The following is a 21,793-nucleotide window of genomic DNA, read 5'->3' as shown; positions in this document are numbered from 1 at the left end:
TCCAGGGGGAGGTATGTAGGGGGACCGGACCCAGCGTTTTCCTGAGAGAGCTGTGGCTGAGCCTGGAGAAAATGGCCGTCGGAAACCTCTAAGGGGGCATGGTCAGAGAAGGAGAGCAGCTCAGGGAAGCGAGACCTCAGAGGAATGGCGCCCTGAGCTGAGGGGAGGGGCCGCTTTAATGGGGAAAGCTAACCTCCCCATGCTGATAATTAACCACTGGGACGTTGTATTCCCGCTCCATATGTACCCTGGTGGTCTAGTGTATATGTCCCGAGACCGGAGGTAAGACTGGCAATCTGCGGATCACCGCGAGCGGTGACCCGCCTTACCCGAAATGCAGTCTGGTCCATTCGTGGGGCCGGCTAGCCCCATTTTGTAGGCGGGGCGGTGGCTACACAAACGGAGGCGTTCCTTAAGGAACGCATGACGTTTTGTGGGCAGCCGCACTGATAGCATGAAGCTCCCTGGGGCTTGCGGTTGCCGAGATCCAATCTTAGGGTCTCGTCACAAGCCCCGATGGTCTTGACCATCGCGACCATCACCCTGGTCGGTCGCTAAAGCTGTGGGTGGCAACCAAAAGCTTAGTGAGCGACAAGGAGGCCGCACTTAAAAAAATCAAGCGGCCGCCCTCATTCAGAGAGAGCGATCACTTCTTGCGACCGCCTCTGAATGAGGGCCACTGTCTTTTCCCACCATCGGATATAATTATCAATTGTTCCCCACTCCTCTTTCATTGTAGGATATCTTTACCATTGTATTTTACTTATATATATATATCCCGATTCGCTCAATGTACAGTGCTTGTGCACCGTCGAAGCCAGATAATTGGTTGAGACAGGATCGGTTTAAAATCAGATCGAGGCGACGCCATTTTGCGAATGGCAATGAGACACCATTTTGCGACCGGCCGCCCAGCGCCATTTTTAGTGAAACTCGCCATTATAAGTACATACGGCGATGCTATTATTTAGCGTCGTGCGATTCCCACGCACTAGAAAGAAGTTAAAGGTCCTCACCATACAAATACAGTCATTAATACATATAAAATGATTATCCCCGCAAAACACGTACCATGGTGTATTCCACAAAACACATAGTCGCACAATGCTAACTAGCGTCTTTTCCCAATTCCCCAATACTTACACACTGCACACTTACATAAAATGTTCCCTAGCATTAAAGTGTAATATTCAAGGTTTATGCAGTAATTATTAATGTTGTGTAATAAAGGTTATTTGATATCTAAGGTTTAATACATGGTAAGCAGACCGTGTTTGGTGTTATTCTGATCCACTGTGTCTCCACAGATTTCCGGTATCATCGGTGAGAAGATCGCAACATGCGTCTGCAAACTATGGACTATAGAGAGTTATAACATTAAAATGTACTCTGTAATGTTAGCAGCTTAGATTAGCATGCAGCGGGAAAAAGGAGACAAAGAGTTGTTAGAGGCTGTTTGTGTCCATTCGAATTGACCTATGAACTATCCTGTAACAGAGGCACCTTTAAGAAGTATTGCCTATCCCTGTAAGAGTACGCTCTCTGACCCCAGTCTTGAGTCTTCTTGCTGTGCTGTTGACAGAGGTTTCTAATGCTGATGCCGGTATCTGGGCCCAGAGCGCGTGCGTATATAATTGTACCTTGGGTCTGTATGATTTATTTGCGCTAATTGTCTTTAGATCACAGCGTGTAACCATCTGTTTTTATATTGAATAATAACTTTTTGTGCTTTGGAACCACATTCAAAGTCTGAAAGCATTTATTTACTGTCGACTCATTACGCTAAATAGCGACAATTTTAGAAGGTATAGGCAGGATTTTAGAAGGTATACACAGGATTGCATAGAGGTTTTAATCAGGATCGATAGCACAGAGATAGCATAAATTGTTAAATACGCATGAACACATCTAATCATGAATACTACAGCTCTGACGTATAATGGAGTTATTCACTCAGAGTGGTGCAGCTGGAATACAGGCAGTATTTCTTGTCACCAGGAGTCCATTATATGCACTAGGGCATTCAGGGAGGAGGAAAGAATAACTGCAGTTACTTGTTGTGGGTATTCCCTGACAATTGCTGCTGGTACACAGACTTTCAGATACATGTTACCAGATAACCCAAATGGTGCTGACTATGGTTATCAAGAAACAAAGGAGATCCCTAATTAAGACCCTAAACAGTTTGCTAAAGGGGGCTCACCAACACTCATCTTCTTCCATGTCACCAGGGCAGCATTAAGATGCACGAGGATAGTGACTTCCATTATATAGCTGTGTTCTCATGTCTCTACAGTAAGCAGCAATCGTGTGTGATCAGATCGACAACCCATCGCTATTTATAAGTGTGCCATGCGGGGGAGAGAGCCAGTTGACATAGCATCTACATTGGTCGTCTTCACTGGACAGGCCCAAAAAGTATATCCTGCAACCAACGGAGCAAATCGGTTCATGGCTAGATCAGCAAAGCTCTTTAGACAAATCAAGGACACGTACACCATAGGTTCTATTTCACACAAGCAAGACTCTATCCTACCTTCCACTGCTGGTTAGATACACTCTCCTGCTTAGTACATCCGACAGTACAGTAACTTAATGCAAGAAAATTGAAGACCCTTCTCTCAGCAGGGAGTGGGCATAATATAAAATACAAACTTCTAGATGATCTGTTTTGCTCTGTTGCATTGCTACAATACCTCTTGATAGAAGAGCGGTCATGCTGAATGTGGCTCATCCTAATTGCAGAAAAAAGCCAACAACATAAGCTGGACCCCTGTGGTGGCACGACACTAAATTTAAAAGTCCTGGCTTGAACACTTGAGTATCAATAAGTTTGCAATAGTGCAAGAGAGGTCAGTGATCTGCATTGTATAAATGAGCATTAGGATAAAATAAAATGCTTTTAAAAATCTTTTGTATAATTGTGGTATACATCAGCTACCGGAATTAAATATCAACTCCAAACTTATAATAGAATACATTGAGTACAATACAAAATAACGGATTTTGGCCACACAAGAAAAACTACTCACCTCATTTGATACATTTATGCTACTGTTGTCCTGGATTGTATTATATTGTATTGTGTCGTCGTCATCATCATCCAGTAATATCAGCTGAACGTCGCTATCAGCAACCTGTGATTTTAATAGGCTTGTACATTCATTTGCTGGCTGCCCTTGAACTGTCTGTGACATGTTTAAGCTATTCAGCATACAATCAGAGTTATCAGCCAAGGTTAATTCAGTCTGCTTTGGACTAAACAGCGATGGTGGCATATCATTAAAATTATTTTCTTTTGAACTATTCAATGGCTGATTAAGCACATTACGTGCAAGTGGCTGCTTCTGCATATCAACAGTCTGCCGAATGAATGACTCGCCATTAGCATTCCCAAACGTGTCATCCAGAGGGGTTTCGGATTCATATGTGTTTATGACCTCAGGCGGCCTGGTAACGTGAGCTGCTTGCTGTTGCTGCCATTTTTGCCCAACTTGAAGACTCCCACCAAACTGGCTGCTTGTGGCCAATCTGGTGGGCTGAGTAATGTGGTGAAAGTACTGCGGAACCGACTGCTGCAGGATTCTCGGTGCTCCGGGGGCCTGCGTTACCATTACTGGCACAGTAACTTTGTAAAGTTGACCTGAGATAGAAGAAAAAAAAAAAAACAGAACAAGAATATTTTTTTCAATATCATCAGTTCTATGGAGGTTAGCTTATAATTAAATCTAATTAATTAATATTCTGAAGTGTACTGTAGGTGAGTATACAATGTAATATGCAGAGTGATACTTTTTTTTTTTTGCATTACTAAGCACGGGCAAGGTGTTTTGAAGGGGAGAGAGGAGCACTATGTAAATTATAGGATTCTATGGGGGATATTTATTTATCAAAGCTTGGAGAAAAAGCGAAGGGAGATAAAGTACCAACCAATCAGCTCCTGTCATAATACAGCCTGTGCTTAAAAGGTATCCGGAAAAAAGGTCGACAATGTATAGGTCGACAGCGTTGACCTATTGCCCTGTCGTTTAGCAGTGACACAAAGTTTAGGACTGGGGTTTTCCAGAAGGGTTTATTTCTGTAATTTTGGGCAACATGTCTTCTACATACTAAATTGCATTTAAATAGTGCCCATGTCTTTCCCTACAATGACCCTCTTCTTTACATTTGTTAGCAGTGCTCCTCACAGTGACTGTAGTATAGGTCGACACCAAAAGGTCGACAGGCAATATGACGGGGTCAGAAGGAAGGAAAGGTGAGTTAGTGTAGGGGTACTTACCCATGGCCGTCGGGATGCCACTAGCAGTATTCCGACAGCAGGCATCCCGACCTTTGGGACCCCGTTACCAACCGGCGTGGAGGACTGCAGCTTCTTAATCATCTATATCTGCAGCCATTAAAGGCTTACAGGCTACAAGACAGTGAGTGTTTCGAGTGCAGTACTCCTGCATGTCTATTGTGGTACACAATCTTAGAGATCAACCAGACTTATGCTTGGTACACACTGACAGATACATTGGCCGATCAATTTATCGGCCAATATATCTGCTGCACGTCAGCCAGTGTGTACCCGCGATATGACGGTGAACGTTGTCGTTCACCGACATATATCGCATGGGCTGTGCTGCACAGCCGATAGACAGATATGTCTGCAGACACATCTGTCCATCGGCAGGTGTGCCCGTACACACACAGCGGGAGCCGCCAGGAGGAGGCTTTCCCTGGTTGCAAAATCTCAGAAACTTTCGATGTGTTCTGTCCACTGGAACATGGAAATAGGCATCTTTTAGATCTATTGACGCCAGAAAGTCCTCTTATGACAGTCAGAATGGATTTCAGTGTTTCCATATGAAATTTCTTCACCTTCACAAATGTTTTCAATTGTCTGAGATCCAAAATTGTTCTGCAACCCCCTGAAAGTTTTTCTACCAGGAATATTGGAGAATAGAAACCCTTCCATTCTTCCAACCACAGGACAAACTCTATGGCTCCTGAGTTGATCATTTTCTCCAAACTGTTTTTCAGAACCTTGACTTCCAAAGCGACCAATGGAACTCTTGACTCCAGAAAATTGTTTGTTTGGCATTTCTGAAAATTCTATCAGATGCCCCCGAGACAAAACTTCCAGCACCCATTTGTCTTGAATAGTAATTCTTCACTGGTTGGCAAATTTTAGAAGTCTGCCGCCCTACTGACATGTTTATTAGGGATCCGTGATAGTCATTGTCTATTGTTTCTCCCATAGGACTGACAAAAGGACCGCCCTGTCATCCATGCAGATATCTGCCGCTATATTGTCACCTAGGTCTATAACTTCTTCCTTTCTTAAACTGTTGTTTAGGAGATGGCAAAGGATATCTGCCTCGTCCATCCTGAGGTAACTTTACAGATTTACCGCCAGTCAACTTAATTATAATTGCTTCTAATTTATCACCAAAGAGCAATGAACCTTCATTAGGTAGCGAAACAAGCCTATTCTTTGAATGTATATCAGCTGCCCAAAAACGTGGCCATAGAGACCTTCTTGTCATCACTACTGCACTTATAGATTTTGCAGAAATTCCAACACATCAAGTGAGACTTCACACACATTAGCTATAGTCATTCTTTATAGAGACTTCTTTGTAAATAATGCCTTGACATTTTCTCTTCCAAGTCTGTGTTTATAAAAGATGCCCTAAGTCTCAAAGTTCTAGAGACCGAGGCTATCGCAACACCAGATTTTATTGAGACTGCCACAGAGCTATACAATTATCTTACAGAGCTTTCCATCCTCTTATCCATACTCTCTCTCAAAACAGCCCCATCTTTAAGAGGGATGGTCGTTTTAGATACAATTTAAGAAACTGCTTCATCAATTCTAGGAACCCCACACCAAGTTAAAAACTGTTCATCATTAACAGGATACATGCGATCAATTCTCTTGACATTACCCAGACGTTTATCAACATTTTGCCACTCGTGATCTCCTTCATAATTGTATGCACTGAAAAATATCTTTTTTTTTTAGACCTGTCTTCAAACAGTAAATTCTGCACATCTTCCAGTGTCTTCTTATAATTCATTGATTTATATGCATTTTTTACCAGACTATCCACAAGATCCAAATTAAATATTCTAACACGGCCTTGTACTTCGAGATAACCTGCACTCCTGTTCAAGCATAAATTCTGGTGAAAATCCAGTCAAAATCCAAACTAGTTTGTGGCCTAGATCTGTTAGATCCCTGCGACTCCATAAATTCTTCTTCATACAATCCATTAAAGCCTGCAGTTTAGATTGATTATCAACAGGTGTAGCCTTCTGACAATCACTGCAAAACTAATCCTGATTACCAGAGAATGGTTTATCACATGCAGGACGTTTCTTCTTACAAATCATCTTCTTGGCTCCCAAAGCTGGAGACACTGCAGGATAGGATAGTAACTATCACTATACACCTTATCTAGCACTACATACTAAAAAGTGCCCTCTATGAGGACTTGCCTCTTTTGGGCACATAAATGCTCTTGGGGAGAAGGCTCTTTATCGATGTTGACAGACACAGGATCACTTTAGGTCAGACTTTTATGGAAGGCAAAAGCAGCTTCATTACACTCTGCGCTCAGCCCCATTTTTAAAGCCTGTAACCCCTACCTGGCTCAGATACATGCACAGACCAATCGCGGCACAGAACTCTGGGGACGACCGCGTCATAGAAAATTCTGGCCGTCAGCCATTCCCCCACATTGCCACCTGCCACGACCATCTGCAGCACTTCCACCCACCATACCCACGGGAGGACAGGACTGGCAGGACAGCGCTTCTGCCCGCCATACCCATGGCTGCAGAGACTGGGAAACTACAACAGCAGCGCTAGCAGTGACAAAAATTAAACGGACGCACACCGGAATTCATACATTGTAGCACGTCAGCCTCTCCCCGGGGTGCCGACCCCTTTCCAGATCACGGCTGCAAGAGACATATTTACTGGGCAGAGCTTGAGGTAAGTCCTCAGTGTAGATAAAATAACACACTTCCCAACACTGTCTGTACTAGGAGACAGGAAAAAAAGACTAGGGAGGAAGAGGAGGAGGGAACCTATATACCCTTACTGGGCAGTCCCAAGGGGGGAAAAATAGTCCTGTCTAAGAATAGGCGTGTCAGGATTCAGCCTGGGATCGACTGTTACTCACCACGGTGCTGGCTTCCCCTGACCAGCCCTGCGGTCAGATGACAGGTGTGGCGGGTGACACGCTAAGAGTTCTCCCCGGGGCCCTGTTGACTTCCACGCAATCGTCCATATCGGATTTCCCGCAGAAGGTCATGGGCGCAGCCATGATGTCTTTCTCACTTAACCCGGACCCTCCACCAATGGTAGCCTTGCCAGCTCTCAGCTGACTCTCTCCTCCAATGGACAGCTACCTAAGCGTATAAAGCAGGACTCCAGGGGGTATATTTACAAAGGTTCGATTTTGTTTTCTGTTCGATTTGCCATTCAATTTTGGTTCAATTTTCTTAGAGGGGATTACTAAAGCCCAAATCGAATGTCAAATCGAACAGAAAAATGAATTTAATCCAAAATAGCATTTCAGAAAATCATTAATGTTTTCCCATAGAAGACTATAGGATCCCTTCATTTACTAACATTCGATTTGCAAAGCGAATGAAAAACGAACACAAAATCGAACTTCAAATCCCCAAATGAATAGAAGAGCTTCATGCTTTAGATTTCAGCATGAGCAGTTCTATTTGACACAGATGCATGCATGTTTCTTATTGTATAAAGCTTGTAAAGTGTTAATGTAAAAAAAAAACAATGACGTGGGGTCCCCCTCTAAAATCACAACCAGCCCCGGACTTTTCATAGCCAGTCCTGGTTGTGTAAATACAGGGGAAAAAATACGTAGGGTTCCCCTGTAATTTCCATAACCAGCACCGGACCCTTTCTAGCAGGGGGCGGGTAATGCCCCAGCCAAGGAAACCCTATCACCGGGTTGCCCAGCCGAAGCATGACCGCTGGTCAGCCCAGAAGTGTAAACATTGTCTTTACCAGTAGAACTGCAGGTCCCAGCAAGCCTTCCCCGCATGCTGGTACTTGAAGAACCACAAGTGTCAGCAGGCGAGGCATTAAGGTCCCGCTGGTACCTGTAGCTCACCTGTAAAGAAATGTTAAAAGAAAGATAAGACACGCACACTGACAGTATACATTTAATACACACTCAGACATACTCACCTACAATACCTGGACCGGTCCTCTTCTTCATGTAGGCATCCTCGGTCTTCTAAAGCACAGGTTCTCAAACTCGGTCCTCAGGACCCCAAACAGTGCATGTTTTGCAGGTCTCCTCACATAATTACTAGTGATATAATTAGCTGCACCTGTTGGTCTTTTAAGACATGTCAGTGAGTAATGAATACACCTGTGCACCTGCTTGGTGACCTGGAAAAAGTGAACTATGTGGGGTCCTGAGGACCGAGTTTGAGAACCACTGTTCTAAAGGTTACTAAAAGGTTAGCCTGTGGTTCTCACCATTGACTTCAATGGTGGGAGCCGTTCATTGGCTGAGAGAGGCGGAGGCGGACCTACCGATATTCTCCAGTGATATTCAACATCGATCACTACCGATATTCTCAGGTGATATTCATCATCGGTCACTACCGTTTCTCTCCATCGGTCCTTACCGATATACTTCAGTAATACTCAACATCAGTTACTACCAATATTCACTAGTGATAATCTACCTACAACCACTCTGTTGTCTTCCTTACCTTCCTGTCAGTTGCTAATTCCTGGGTGCCTGACCAGGGGGCCGCAACCTGCTCATTGGGCGCAGCTAAGCCCATATCCCATTTGGAGGGGTCACTGGTGACAACCATCAATGAGTTAGACCCCGCGCCTTTGGTCAGGTCTCGTCAACACCCGGAATTGCCCGATGAGGAAGTCGTATACATTTCCTCCCCGTCTACAGCTGCATCCCCACCTAGCCACCCCGACTCCCAGTCCTCTAACTGGAAATCTCAAGGGCCAGGTCGTGACAAGGAGGATGGGATGTAATCCCAGAGTAACGACTGCCATGAAGTAGGAAAAAGAAAAGTTGTTACCACACCATGCAGTTTTATTTGTCTTTTCTCATATTTAAAAAATCAAAGGAATATTACAGAAGAGACTAATGCAGTGGTTCCCACAATTTCTTGAATCACAGCATTTTTTCATTGCACCCCTAGGCCAAAAACTCTCTTATTGTGAAATTCTGCAAAAATTATATAACTGTTACCCTTAGGATCAGTTATGTGCTGGTGGACAGGGCAGTGCATTTGTTTGTCCACATAGGTTATGATTGCCAGCCACCAGTACTGGTTTTGCCTATCAATTGGACCATAAAAGATTTGATTGAGTCCTGGACCACCAACCCGTGGCACCCCTGTAAGTGCCCCATGGCACCCTGCACCCAGTTTGGGAACCACTAGATTGATGCAGGAGATTAAGATATTATGGATTACAGGCACACACAGATAATCTTCAATTCATTTTAATTTGGTTTGAGCGCATTCGGCCCTTATAGAGCACAATTTATTTATTGAGGTTTATATATAGATGTGTCCTCATACACTAGGGCTGTAGTTGCACCAAACATCTCTGTGGAACGCCAGGTCCCACGCGGGTATTAGTCATAATCGGATGCAACAAAACAGCTTCATGGGAGTGCACTGATTAGTTTGATATGTAACACTTGAATATCTACGTGCGAGTCTGAGTCTGTATATGACGTAGAGCGTGGGTTCGGCTTTATTCGGTTCTTATCGCCAAATTAGCGCAAGTTCGGATTAGTTCGGATTTATCTCATTGGCTATCCAAAATACAGGACAGCCAGGTAGCCAATATGATGGCGTTTATGAGAACCGAACATATCCAAGTAAATCTCACGACGCCGAATGAAAGTTTTTTGAAGCCGACACTTTGTACCTGGAGGCGAGCAATGGCCTGCAGACTAGCAGAGGGTTTGTCAAGTTGTGATCTCAGTTTGTAATATGGGATTGCAGCAAACACAGAAAAGACGTACGGTACCTACCCAGTTAGCTCTCTAGAAGGAAATCATACACTGTACTTTGACCGTGATTCAATTCAATGCGATGATGAATAGCCCCGGCAGGGAGCTCCCAAAGCTATTCCATTCAACGCGATGTTCGGTCGGGATAAAGGATTTCTTCTCGCACCCTCCTGGGTATGCGAGGAGAGATACAACAAAAGTGTCGGCCGCGCCGCAATTTGCTGGCTTAGCGCGGCGCTAAAAGCCTCATGACCAGCACTTTAGTTGGAGAATGGCTGTTCGTGAGACTAAACACCCAAGTTAAGTTGTGAGAACCGGCATTCTCCGACTTAACAGCACGATGAACTGATTAGTTCCGGGAGCTCCCTCCCAGAGCTAGTCAACATCGCATTGAATTGAATCTCGGTCAGTGAGACTATTTAACAAAATATAAATACACTGCAAATAAAACTTGTGCTGTAAAGATACAATGCGAAGTTCACGAAGGCAAAGGGCCTGATTTTGAGACATAGGTAATGAAGATGGTTCTAGTGTTTGATACTTATCAGAATTGTATTGGAAATGCACTGGCCATACCTGGGAGGTGGCTATTTAGACCCATCATTAGCTTTCACTTGATATGTCTGTTAGGTATGGTCAAATATGCTGACATTGTACTACAAGTTCCATGACCAAATCATGGCGCCAGCTTAGCAATGGGACTGGTACATGTTGAGTCTATAAGTATCTTTGAATTCAGAAAACGCTGACATATTACACAGCTCTGTTCACTGGAGGGGATCATGATATGACCCCAGTTACATTGAGTAAAATAAAACAGGAGGTAGCGATGGACTTGCCCAAATGAGCTTACAGTCTAAGGTTGTGCAGAAGGTAGTGCAATAACAATGGTGGAGAAAGTGTGTACGGCTATTGATCAGCCTCTAACAATATATAATAAATCAGTCATTGACGAATGGCATTTCTGTGTAGATACTGATGGTGTAGTACAGCTAGAACAAGGAGAGACAGCGGAAGACGGGGACACAAAACATGCCAAAGTTACTGGAGAAACCTTAAAACAGCAACCATAACTGTCGTCCACCATTTATCGAAGCGGAGTGTCCTTCCTCTGCTGGTTCTGGAGGAGGGTTTTGCTTCCTTGAATATTTTTGTCCAGTGTTCCTCATTAGAGTCATGCTTGCTGCTGGAAAAAGAGCCAGGGCAGTTCTCACCCGTGTGCGATGACAGCTGCTGTCACCAAGGAGGCAGGGGTGAGCACCACAGGAGGCAGCGGTGAGCACCACAGGATCAACAGAGATCTCACTATGACCATTAAACTCACTTGAACTGAACAGAAATGGCATTAAGTATATTCTACAAATAACCATGCTCTCAGTATGTTGAGGTTTTAGATTTGAGAGAAAATGACTATGCAAGTTATAGGGCTCAGAGCTGACCTAAAACGCAGACATCATGAACATCCACTCGCTTCCAGACTCCATGGTATCTTCTCCATGGCCACCAAGTAGAGCTCTGTAGATATAAAGATGGAGTTCCACGGAACTTGCTTTAGTGATGGAGCAATTTAGGGGATTCTCAGGTGAGAGACAGACACGTGTTTGCCTTTATGCTAATGCCGTGCCTGAGTTTCAAACAAATGAGACGCCCACTTGCCGCGTCTTAAGACACCTTTACATCACCATCGGAACATGCACCAACCCTCGGCCAGGCGCAGTTTCTCCGTCAGACTCCTGTGTGAGCGGCTGAGTGTGTTTGAGCGCAGCCGCTTACAGCGACTCACCTGTGTCGACTTCGCCACCTCAGTTACCTCCCAGAAATGGGCACTAAACTTCTCACACCCTGGAGCAACAACGATCTGATTACCTGATGCAGTCTGCACAGTCATTCCAGCTGGCAGGTGGATGGGATAAGTGATACCAGGGGGTAAAGTAAATGTACCGCTTGATCCAGTTGAATTCTGAAAGTGCATTGTAAAACAAGGTTACCATTTAGTAAAAGTAAACAAAACTACACATATGAACCAAAACACATTTGCTCCCATTTTTAAAGAACTCCATCCATCTTCCTTTTTTAATAATATCTTTCTTATTGCATTGTGTAAGTGATTGGGGGGGGTGTTGTGGAAGCACAGCAAGCACACGAGTACATTTCACAACACCTATTTTCTGAGCAGGAACGGGCGCTGTAACAGAACCAAGATATTCCGAAATACACACACCCAGCTTAACATTGAAGACAAACGGGGAACATGGTTTCCCCTGTTACACTATAGCGATCGTAGAGCTTCATGCAGACAATCAGTGGTAGTTCTGCAGATGCACAGTAAGAGAGGGTTAATGCTGGAACAATTAGATTCTAGGCTCTGAAAGCCTGACACCACAATTATTCAGAAGATGGTAAACATGGAAAACATTTTTCCCTTTATGGTGATCGCTGCACTTTCATAAACTAGGGGGGAAACAGATACAAGGAACGTTTTCCGGACAAACCGCTGCCACCGCTGCGGAAGCCATCCTCCTAAGCAGCCCACTCTATGGAAAAACTATGCAAGCTCAGTGCAGTGAATAGTGTAATCAACTCCCCATAAAGAGAGAGGGAGGCAATTATGCCATCCATCTAAAACAAAGTGTACCTCCTGTACAGTACATAATCATGTACACTGTACATTGCTTAGTATTTTGAGTGTGATGGGGTTTATTTAACACACACAAAAAAAAAAATACTTCCAGAAAAGATAAGTAATGACTTGTCATACATCACTTACTTACCACTAATCTTCTGTCTTTTCATACTTTTCTCAAGGGATGTTTTGGAAATTAAGTATGAAAATAGCGTACTGACTTCATTACGTTACTGCTCTGTGCCAATAAGTGAGCACACTAAAAGTTTTTAAGTTGTCGGGTCTTGAAATGACCGCATTCTGTTGAACTTTTCTAACTCCGGTTTCCTCCCACACTCCAAAAATATACTGGTAGGTTAATTGGCTCCCAATACAAATTAACCCTAGTGTGTATGTGTGTGCGCATGTGATAGGGAATATAGAGTGTAAGCTCCACTGGGGCAGGGACTGATGTGAATGACTAAATATTCTCTGTAAAGCCCTGCGGAATATGTGTGCGCTATATAAATAACTGGTAATAAATGGTAATAAACTAAATGCCTGTCAGAGAAATTGTAAAAAGGGTAAAGTAACTACTATCATTGCTGGAGGGTCACTTTACCTTTTTTTTTTTTTTTTTTTTTTTTAAGCATTTTCTTTCTTGCCATGTAAACAGCGCTCTCAAACTAAATTGGATTAGCTAGGAGACAGCAGGCAAAAATGCAATATATTTTTTCCATTATTGTTTCCATAACTACTTTCATGTAATTAGTGTAGCCCTAGAAATGTAACCTGCAATTTAAGCAGTAAACTGCTAAATGGTAAAAAAAAAAAAGTTTATGTTAGCAATAACTAAAAAATAATGTAAGTTTTAGAGTTACAGTATAAAAAAAGCCTATTCTGCAGGAATGAAAAAGAGGCTTGCCTGGGCCATAGAAAGTGGACTACTGAAGAATGGAAGGTGGTCTATGGACAGGTGAATAAAATATATAAATCTTTGGTTCATCACACAGGATTTTTATATGCTGTCAAGAAGGCTTAAAAACACTTAAAGCTGTGGCTTAGTAAGTAAACCCTTGTGACACCAACTGTCAATCATGGAGGAGGAAGCCTGATGGTCTGGGGGTCTTTTGCTGGATCCCGAGTGACTGGCACCCTGAACCAAAAGGGCTACCACAGCACTTTGTAGTGCCATGCAATACCCTCTAGTCTATGCCTAGTTGGCCAAGGGTGCATCCTACAGTGATGATCAAAAACATATCACAGGCTATGTCAGAACTACCTTCGAAGAAAAGAAAAAGGTGGTAGGCATCAAATAATGGAATGACCAGCAGTCTCCAGACATAAACGCCATTGAGCTGGTTTGGGATAAACTGGACAGAAGGGTGAAGGCAAAACAACCAACAAGTGCTAAACACTTGTGCAACTGTGTCAGAAAGAACTTCTGAAACAATATTTGATTACCACTGCAGAAAAATGCCACGAGTGTATACTTGTAAAAGGTGGCTACTTTGCAGAGTCAAAAAATGGGATTTTGGTACCTACCGGTAAATCCTTTTCTCTGATTCCACAGGGGACACTGGAGGTGCTTACGCTGGGGTATAGAGGCGTGGATAACTGGAGCTGGCACTTTAAAATAATCTAGAAGTGTGAAGCTCCTCACCCTCTATGCCCCATCAGCCCTCAGTTTAGAAAATGAAGACAGAGAGGAGATGGAGAACAAGCGGAGTAAAAGGGAGAGAAGAACACACAATAATCAAAACATACAGCATACGGAACAAACCGAACAGGCAGGCGAAGAGCGCTGAGGTGGGCGTCCAGTGTCCCCTGTGGAATCAGAGAAAAGGATTTACCGGTAGGTACCAAAATCCCATTTTCTCTTTCATCCACTAGGGGACACTGGAGGTGCTTACGCTGGGGACGTCCCAAAGTTTTCCCCACGGGCAGGAGCACTCTGCGGCACCTGCAGAACTAGGCGGCCAAAACGGTATGCCGAAACAGCGAACGTATCAAATTTGTAAAACTTGACAAACGTGTGAACTGAAGACCAAGTGGCCGCACGGCACAATTGTGACGTGGAGGCTCCCCTACCGGCCGCCCATGACGCACCCACAGAATGTGTGGGATGAGCCGAAATGGACGAAGGAGGCCAGCGGTCGGCATTAACCTAAGCCTGATGAATGTCAGCCGGATCCAACGTGCCAAAGTCTGCTTAGACGCTGGCCAACCCCTCCGAACCGCATCATAGAGGACAAAAAACGACTCAGACTTACGGAGGGAAGCAGTCCTATCAACATAGATGCGGAGAGCTTCAACCACATCCAAGGTAGAAGAACCACCAGAGTCCTCCACCCAAGATGGTACCACGATAGGCTGATTAATATGAAAAGCCGACACTACCTTGGGAAGAAAGGCGGCTACCGTCCGGAGTTCCACCCTATCAGCATGAAACAGAAGGTAAGGTGGCTTATAGGACAGAGCACTCAATTCAGAAACTCTACGAGCCGATGCTAGAGCCAGGAGGAGGACCGTCTTCCAAGACAAGTACTGAATATGAACCTCTTCCAAAGGTTCAAACATGGACGACTGGAGAAACAGAAGCACCAAGTTCAAGACCTAGGGAGCAATCGGAGGTACAAAAAAGGAGGCTGCAAACGCAATACTCCCTGAAGAAACGTCTGCACCTCAAGAATGAGGGCCAATTGCCGTTGAAAGAAAATGGAAAGGGCAGAAACCTGCACCTTTAAAGTTCCAAGACGAAGGCCAGAATCCAGACCAGTCTGAAGAAAAAAACAGAAACCAGGACACCGAAAAGTCCTAAAGGGAAGATCCCGACTGGAACACCACGAGATATAAGAACGCCAGAGGCGATGATAATGCGCAGCCGAAACTGGTTTCCTGGCACGTAGCATGGTGGGAATAACAGAGTTTGGGATTCCTCTTTATCTTAGGACATCGGTTTCAAGAGCCACCCCGTTAAACGCAGTTGCACTAGGTTGGAGTGTATGAAAGGACCCTGCTGCAGCAGATCCGGGCGCAGAGGAAGGGGCCACGGATCGTCTGCCAATAGGGACAGAAGGTCCGAGAACCAACTTCTCCAAGGCCAGTGCGGAGCCACGAGAATGATAGAGGCTGACTCGTGTTTTATCCTTTTTTAGCATTCGAGGAAGAAGTGGAATCGGAGGAAAAAGGTCAACGAAGTCCTAGATCCACGGAACTGTCAGAGCGTCTACTGCCACTGCCTGCGGATCTCAAGTTCTTGACATGTATACCGGGAGCTGACGATTCAATCGTGACGCCATGAGGTCCACCTGAGGACATCCCCATCGACGTATCAGCACGTTGAACACGTCTGGATGAAGCTTCCATTCCCCGGGATGGCTATCCTGGCGGCTTAGGTAATCTGCTTCCCAGATGTCCACACCCGGGATGAATACCGTCCACAGGATTACTGACTGGCTCTCGGCCCACCTGAGAACCTGAGTTACTTCTCACATGGCCCTGCGACTCCGAGTCCCTCCTTGGCGGTTGATGTACGCGACGGCCGTCGCGTTGTCGGACTGAACTCTTACCGGACGAGTTCTTAGAAACTCTGTTGCTTCTATCAGAGCATTGTAAATCGCTCTGAATTCCGACAAATTTATGGGCCACTTTTGTTCTAGAGGGGACCATCGACCCTGAAAGTGATAATCGAGGACTACCGCTCCCCATCCTCGAAGGCTGTCCGTTGTTACGATGATCCAGTCCCACACTCTGAATCTCCGGCCCGCTAAAAGATTGTTGGATTGTGTCCACCAGAGAAGGGTCACTCTGGTAGCTGGGCTCAGACGGATCTGTCGATGTAGAAGCAGATGAGACCCTGACCCCTGTGTTAGTAGGTCCAGCTGAAACACCCTGGAGTGGAATCGCCCGAACTGTAGTGCCTCGAAGGCCACTACCACCTTCCCCAGGAGACGCAGACAAAGAAGGAGGGACACCTTCTTTGGTCTGAGGAGCAGCTGAACCAACCACCGGATATCCCGGGCTTTGTCTATTGGAAGGAAGATCCTCTGTGATGCCGTATCTAAGATCATGCCCAGAAACAGGAGCTTCTGGGACGGATAGAGATTTGATTTCTTGAAGTTTATTATCCAACCGTGTTGGAATGTGGTTCCCAGATGGGAACGTGGAGATAGGTATCCGTGATATCCAGGGATAATAGGAGCTCTCCTGGTTCCAAGCTCGCAATAACTGACTGCAGAGACTCCATTTGGAACCGATACATCTTCAGATACAGGTTCAATGACTTGAGGTTCAAGATGGGCCTGACCGATCCATCCGGTTTGGGTACTACAAACAGGTTAGAGTAAAACCCCATACCTCGTTGATGTTCTGGAACCGGAACTAGCACAGATGATACTACTAGAGACTGGATAGCCTCCTGTAGAACCCTGGCCTTGTCTGCAGGTATTGGCAGACTTGTAGTGAAGAACCGAGGTGGAGGGGGGACCTCGAAGTCTATTCGGCACCCCAGGGAAACTAGTCTGCGGATCCACGGTTCTGGAGACGTCTGGTTCCAAACTTGTTGAAATCTTTGCAGGCGGGCTCCCACTGTAGGTGGTCCCAGGTGGGACGGAAGACCGTTATGCCACCTGTTTCTCAGCTGGCTTAGGCTCCTGTCTACGTGCAACCGTGTGTGGGCGGCCTCTACTCTGTCGCCTCTTGCTTGGGAGGGAGCCCCTCTGGCTCTCCCAAAAAAGAAAAGTGGCGCACGAAAGGAATGAAACAAAGGTCCAGCGTAAGCTCTTCTGGTAGCCGATGCAGTTGACGTGAGGAAGGAAGACTCCCCCCACCCCCCCCGGCCCTCCCCCCGTGGCCTGGGATATCCATATGTCTAATTCATGCCAAACAGCATGTCGCCATTGAATGGTAAACCCTCCACCGCACGCTTGGATTCTGCGTCCGCATGGCAGGCGCGCAACCAGAGGGCTCTGCGGCCCGAAATAGCAGAAGCAGATATGCGAGCACTAATCTGACTAATATCTTTTGACGCTTCTCCCAGGAAAACTGCAGACTCACGGATGTGTTCTGTTAGTATGCGTAACCTGCTCTGGAAGTACCAGACCAAACCTGTAATCAACTGGTCAGCCCAGCAAACCACAGCCTTGTTAACCCAAGCAGTAACAAGGGTGGGCCTAAGCTGAGCACCCGCTGCAGGATAAATAGATCTTAGCGTTGACTCCAATTTACAATCCGAAGGATCTTTTAGTACTGTGGCTCCCGGTACTGGGAGTGCCTTAGAGAGACGGGAGACGGACGCATCAACTGGAGGGAGCGTTTCCCACCTTCTCCATCATGGATTATGGAAAAGGGTAGCTAGAAGGAAACCGGCGCAGAATTTGGAACCGTTTATCCGGTTGTTTCCAGGCCACTGAGAGCTGCTGTTGAAGATGCAGTGAGAATGGAAAAACTGCCGATTTGGTTATGAAATAATTCACACTCCTGGGATGCAGGAATAACATCTTCAGGTAATTTAAGGATTTTTCTGACCGCCAAAATGAGAGATTCCACCCCGGGAGAGGTGGACTCTAACTCTAGAGGGGTATCGTCCTGTAACGCTTCCTCCAATTCCCTTTCCTCTTCCGTAGCGAGGAATTCCTCGTCAGACTCTTCTGACTGGAGAACAGTCGATAAAGGACGCTTTTGTGTCGGTCCTTGTAAGGAAGTGGAGGGAGCGGACACAGCTGTACCCATAACCTGTACCAGGGTATCAAGAGACTTGGTTAGCCCAGCAACCCAGGGAGGCTGAGACTTACATGCCTCAGCTAACTCAGACCTTAAATCCGTCATTACTCCTACCATGTCAGCGGCCCATCTAGGCACAGGTGAGGCAATAATAGCCATAGGTGGATCAATTGCTATACAAGCATCACATAACGTGGACCCAGCAGCATGCGACTTGGTTAGTTTATTGTTACACCTAGAACAAACAAACATCCTTTGAGATGCCTTTGTTCTGTTTGACATGGATACACACAGTCACCACACACAGAGGGACAGAGTATATACAGAGGGACAGAGTATATACAGAAGTAAAGGAAAACAGAAGGCTGGCTTGGGACACAGAGGAGGAGATACACCCCACTCCCTTCCCACAGATCAGATTCCCTGCACCCCCAGTGTATTATGCACAGTCCCTGTACCAGAGCCTTCTGTGCTTAACTTGTAGCTTTTTAGCCAGGAATGGGGAGCAAAAGAATCCAGCCTTCAGTTCTGCTGCACTCTTCCTGGATAAGGGAGAGATACAGGCATGAAACAGTTAACAAACGGCAGCCACGCTGTTACTACAGCCGCTTGCCGCGTATAGTGGAGAGACAGCCCGCGCTGCTTAGGCTCCGCCCCCTTCTTCATGCCCTAAGGGCTCCATTATGGCTGCTATGTGGTCCATCCCCCCCTCCCCTCCGCGGTACCCGCATGTATCAGCGGGGAGAGGGGAGAAGCAGGGAGCCGTGTGTATCAGCGGAGAGAGGGAAGAAGCAGGGAGCCGCGCGTGTAGCACTGTGTACACACATCTTCCCTTAGACAGCACAGGGCAGCGTCGACAGCGGGCTTCCCTTACACAGCGCACAGGTATAGCGCTGTTTAACTGTGCAATGCACACACTAACACAGTGCAGCATGCTGTGTTAGCGCTGGGCAGCGGGGGATGCGCAGCTTGTTACTCACTGCGTGTCCCCTGTAGTCTCTCTCTGGCAGGTCATCAGTCTTCTCTTCTTGTGTGAAGACTTAGCTGTGGAGATCAGGAGCTGTCAGAAGCTCTTGTAATGAGCCCTGTGCACTCCTTCCTGGTGTTTGCTAAAAGGACGCCAGGTACCCGGACCCCACCTTTTAGATAGGTGGCGAAGGGTACCTATAGGAGTGTAAAAGATGCTTTTAAATAAAAAATTAAATCAAATAAATGTATTTGCTGGAGCACAGCATAATGTGACCAGCTCCATGAGGCACATTTTCTAAACTGAGGGCTGATGGGGCATAGAGGGGGAGGAGCTTCACACTTCTAGATTATTTTAAAGTGCCAGCTCCAGTTATCCACGCCTCTAAACCCCAGCGTAAGCACCTCCAGTGTCCCCTAGTGGATGAAAGAAAAATTTAGATTAGATTTTGTTAAACATAACGATTCTAAGGTTTATATTTCATCCCCAATTGTTTATTTGTTATGCACTTTAATTTCAGAGGACATTGAGACATTAAAACAGCATAAATGTCAATAATAACTGGAAAAATGCAGGTGTTCTAAAACCGGTAGTGTAAATGAAACCTAAAGTCAAGAATAAATATAAAGAAATTTAAGAAAAACAAAACCTTGGTACAGTAGCATATCCGATGCTATAAATTACTGAGTTATATAAATAGAACTGAAAAATGATGCTTACCTAAAACTCTCCAGCATACTCTCGATAATATATTTTAAAGATATCAGACATTGCTTAGAATGGTGGTGCGTCTATATCTTGCAGCAGTGAGAAGACAGAGCTGGTGCGATTGGCTACAAAGTCTCCAACGTAATAGAAGAGCTTGATGGACACAGTGACAGGGCCAGTGAGGATATTAAAAAGGAACACCCTTGCTGTATTTTGCTATTTTAGCTTTTCGTTCTATACCAATCCTATCAAATGAATGTTCTTGACAGGTGTTATTGCTTTCTAACGGAAAGAAATTAATTCACTCAATTCCACTTCATGTATTCACAGAGCTGCAGCGGACAAAATCATGGTAAGACTAAGCAATATAAGCCGTATATATCACATCGGTATGGAGTCAGAGTACATGGTAGTTTCAAATAGGAAATTTTACTAACCAGTAAAATTTAATTATAATGTAGCATTCTTGCTAGGCTGTTTTAGCGGGGCGCCATGCCCTGCCAATTTCAAAAGGGCAGAATGCTCCCTGCCCATATGGCGGCGTCTTGCTAAAACATGCCGGGTGCCGTCCCCACCCGCGGGCTGCAGTGTCCCGCGGGTCGGAAAAGTTGCGGTGCAGAGATCACCGCTGGTGAATAGATGACATCTATTCACAGAGAGGGGAGAGCATGGGGGCAGGCCGGCATGTCCGTACGTGCCGGGCACGCCCCCAAGAGTGATGAAAATGTTATATATCTTAAAGACACGACCCTTTTACAGGCACGAAGGCGCGCGCAGCAGTGTTTTTTCTACGGTCCAGCACCCTGCCCTGCGCGGGACCTATGCTACTAATGTTTTTAAATATTGACTGGTGACATTTCTGCCGTATCACCATTATAATATTCGTAAATATGAGTGTAGTATTGCAGTCAGAAGAACAACCATTTATGGTTCAATAGAGCAGCTCCCATGAGTAGCTTTAACAGTGTATAACGGATAAAGCTCGAATCTACGTATGTACAGTATAAAGACTAAGTTTGACAGCCAAACACAAATTGGATGAGCTTAGTCCCTGACATGAGAATATTCAGTAGAGCAACAGCAAAGTTCTGAAGCACAGCTTTAAGATTTCAAATACAGGCATAGGAACAAAAGTAAAATATCCACCTACCAAGTCCGTTCCAGTAAAACTGGAAATGTTTCTACCACCTTGAAGAACTTTAAAATGAAAAGAGAAAAAGTAAAATTTGTGTTAAAAAAAAAAATAAAAATACACTATAACTTGCACCAAATAACTAATTGTATGTACTAATAATGGGATTAGCATCACATGAGCAGAGACAAAATACCAATCTTTTTCTACAAAAGCAACAGTTATAAGCATCTAAATGAATATCTCTCTGTAGTCTTTGTGCAGTTCCTCTTTGTACATGTGAAGTGCCTGCAGACATGGTTGCAGTATGGAGGTAAGAGAAGAGTCCGTCATTGCCAGTTCTATGCATCTGTTTGAAACCATTTTCCAGGATAATTTTTAACCACTTAACTGACAATTTTTTTTCCCTGTAGAACACTCAGAAATGGTCTTTTTTTATTGTTTAAGTCTAACATTTTTTAATATATTTATTATATATATATATATATATATATATATATATATATATATATATATGTGTGTATATGTATATATCCAAAAATAAACAGGCACTCAGAGATTTGCAATAAAGTCAACAAGAAAAGTGTATTAAGTCAATACACCTAACACATTTTTCCAGTTGACATTAT

General features: G+C 44.9%; 1 protein-coding gene across 1 annotated transcript in view; it reads right to left on the bottom strand.

Annotated features, from left to right (window-relative positions):
* Positions 1 to 21,793, bottom strand: part of GTF2A1L (general transcription factor IIA subunit 1 like) — a 110,767-nt gene that overhangs the window by 51,567 nt on the left and 37,407 nt on the right. Inside the window, exons 4-6 of the mRNA XM_088450733.1 lie at positions 21,183 to 21,229; positions 11,898 to 11,991; positions 3,033 to 3,643 (exon numbers count right to left, since the gene is read on the bottom strand). Coding sequence (XP_088306859.1) covers positions 3,033 to 3,643; positions 11,898 to 11,991; positions 21,183 to 21,229 — 752 coding nt within the window. The remainder of the gene's footprint in view (positions 1 to 3,032; positions 3,644 to 11,897; positions 11,992 to 21,182; positions 21,230 to 21,793) is intronic.

Source organism: Taudactylus pleione, unplaced genomic scaffold, assembly GCF_031769625.1.
Source record: "Taudactylus pleione unplaced genomic scaffold, aTauple2 ptg000522l, whole genome shotgun sequence".
Taxonomy (NCBI): domain Eukaryota; kingdom Metazoa; phylum Chordata; class Amphibia; order Anura; family Myobatrachidae; genus Taudactylus; species Taudactylus pleione.
Note: the sequence above shows the minus strand (reverse complement) of the source record. Positions and strands in the feature narration are given on the sequence as shown.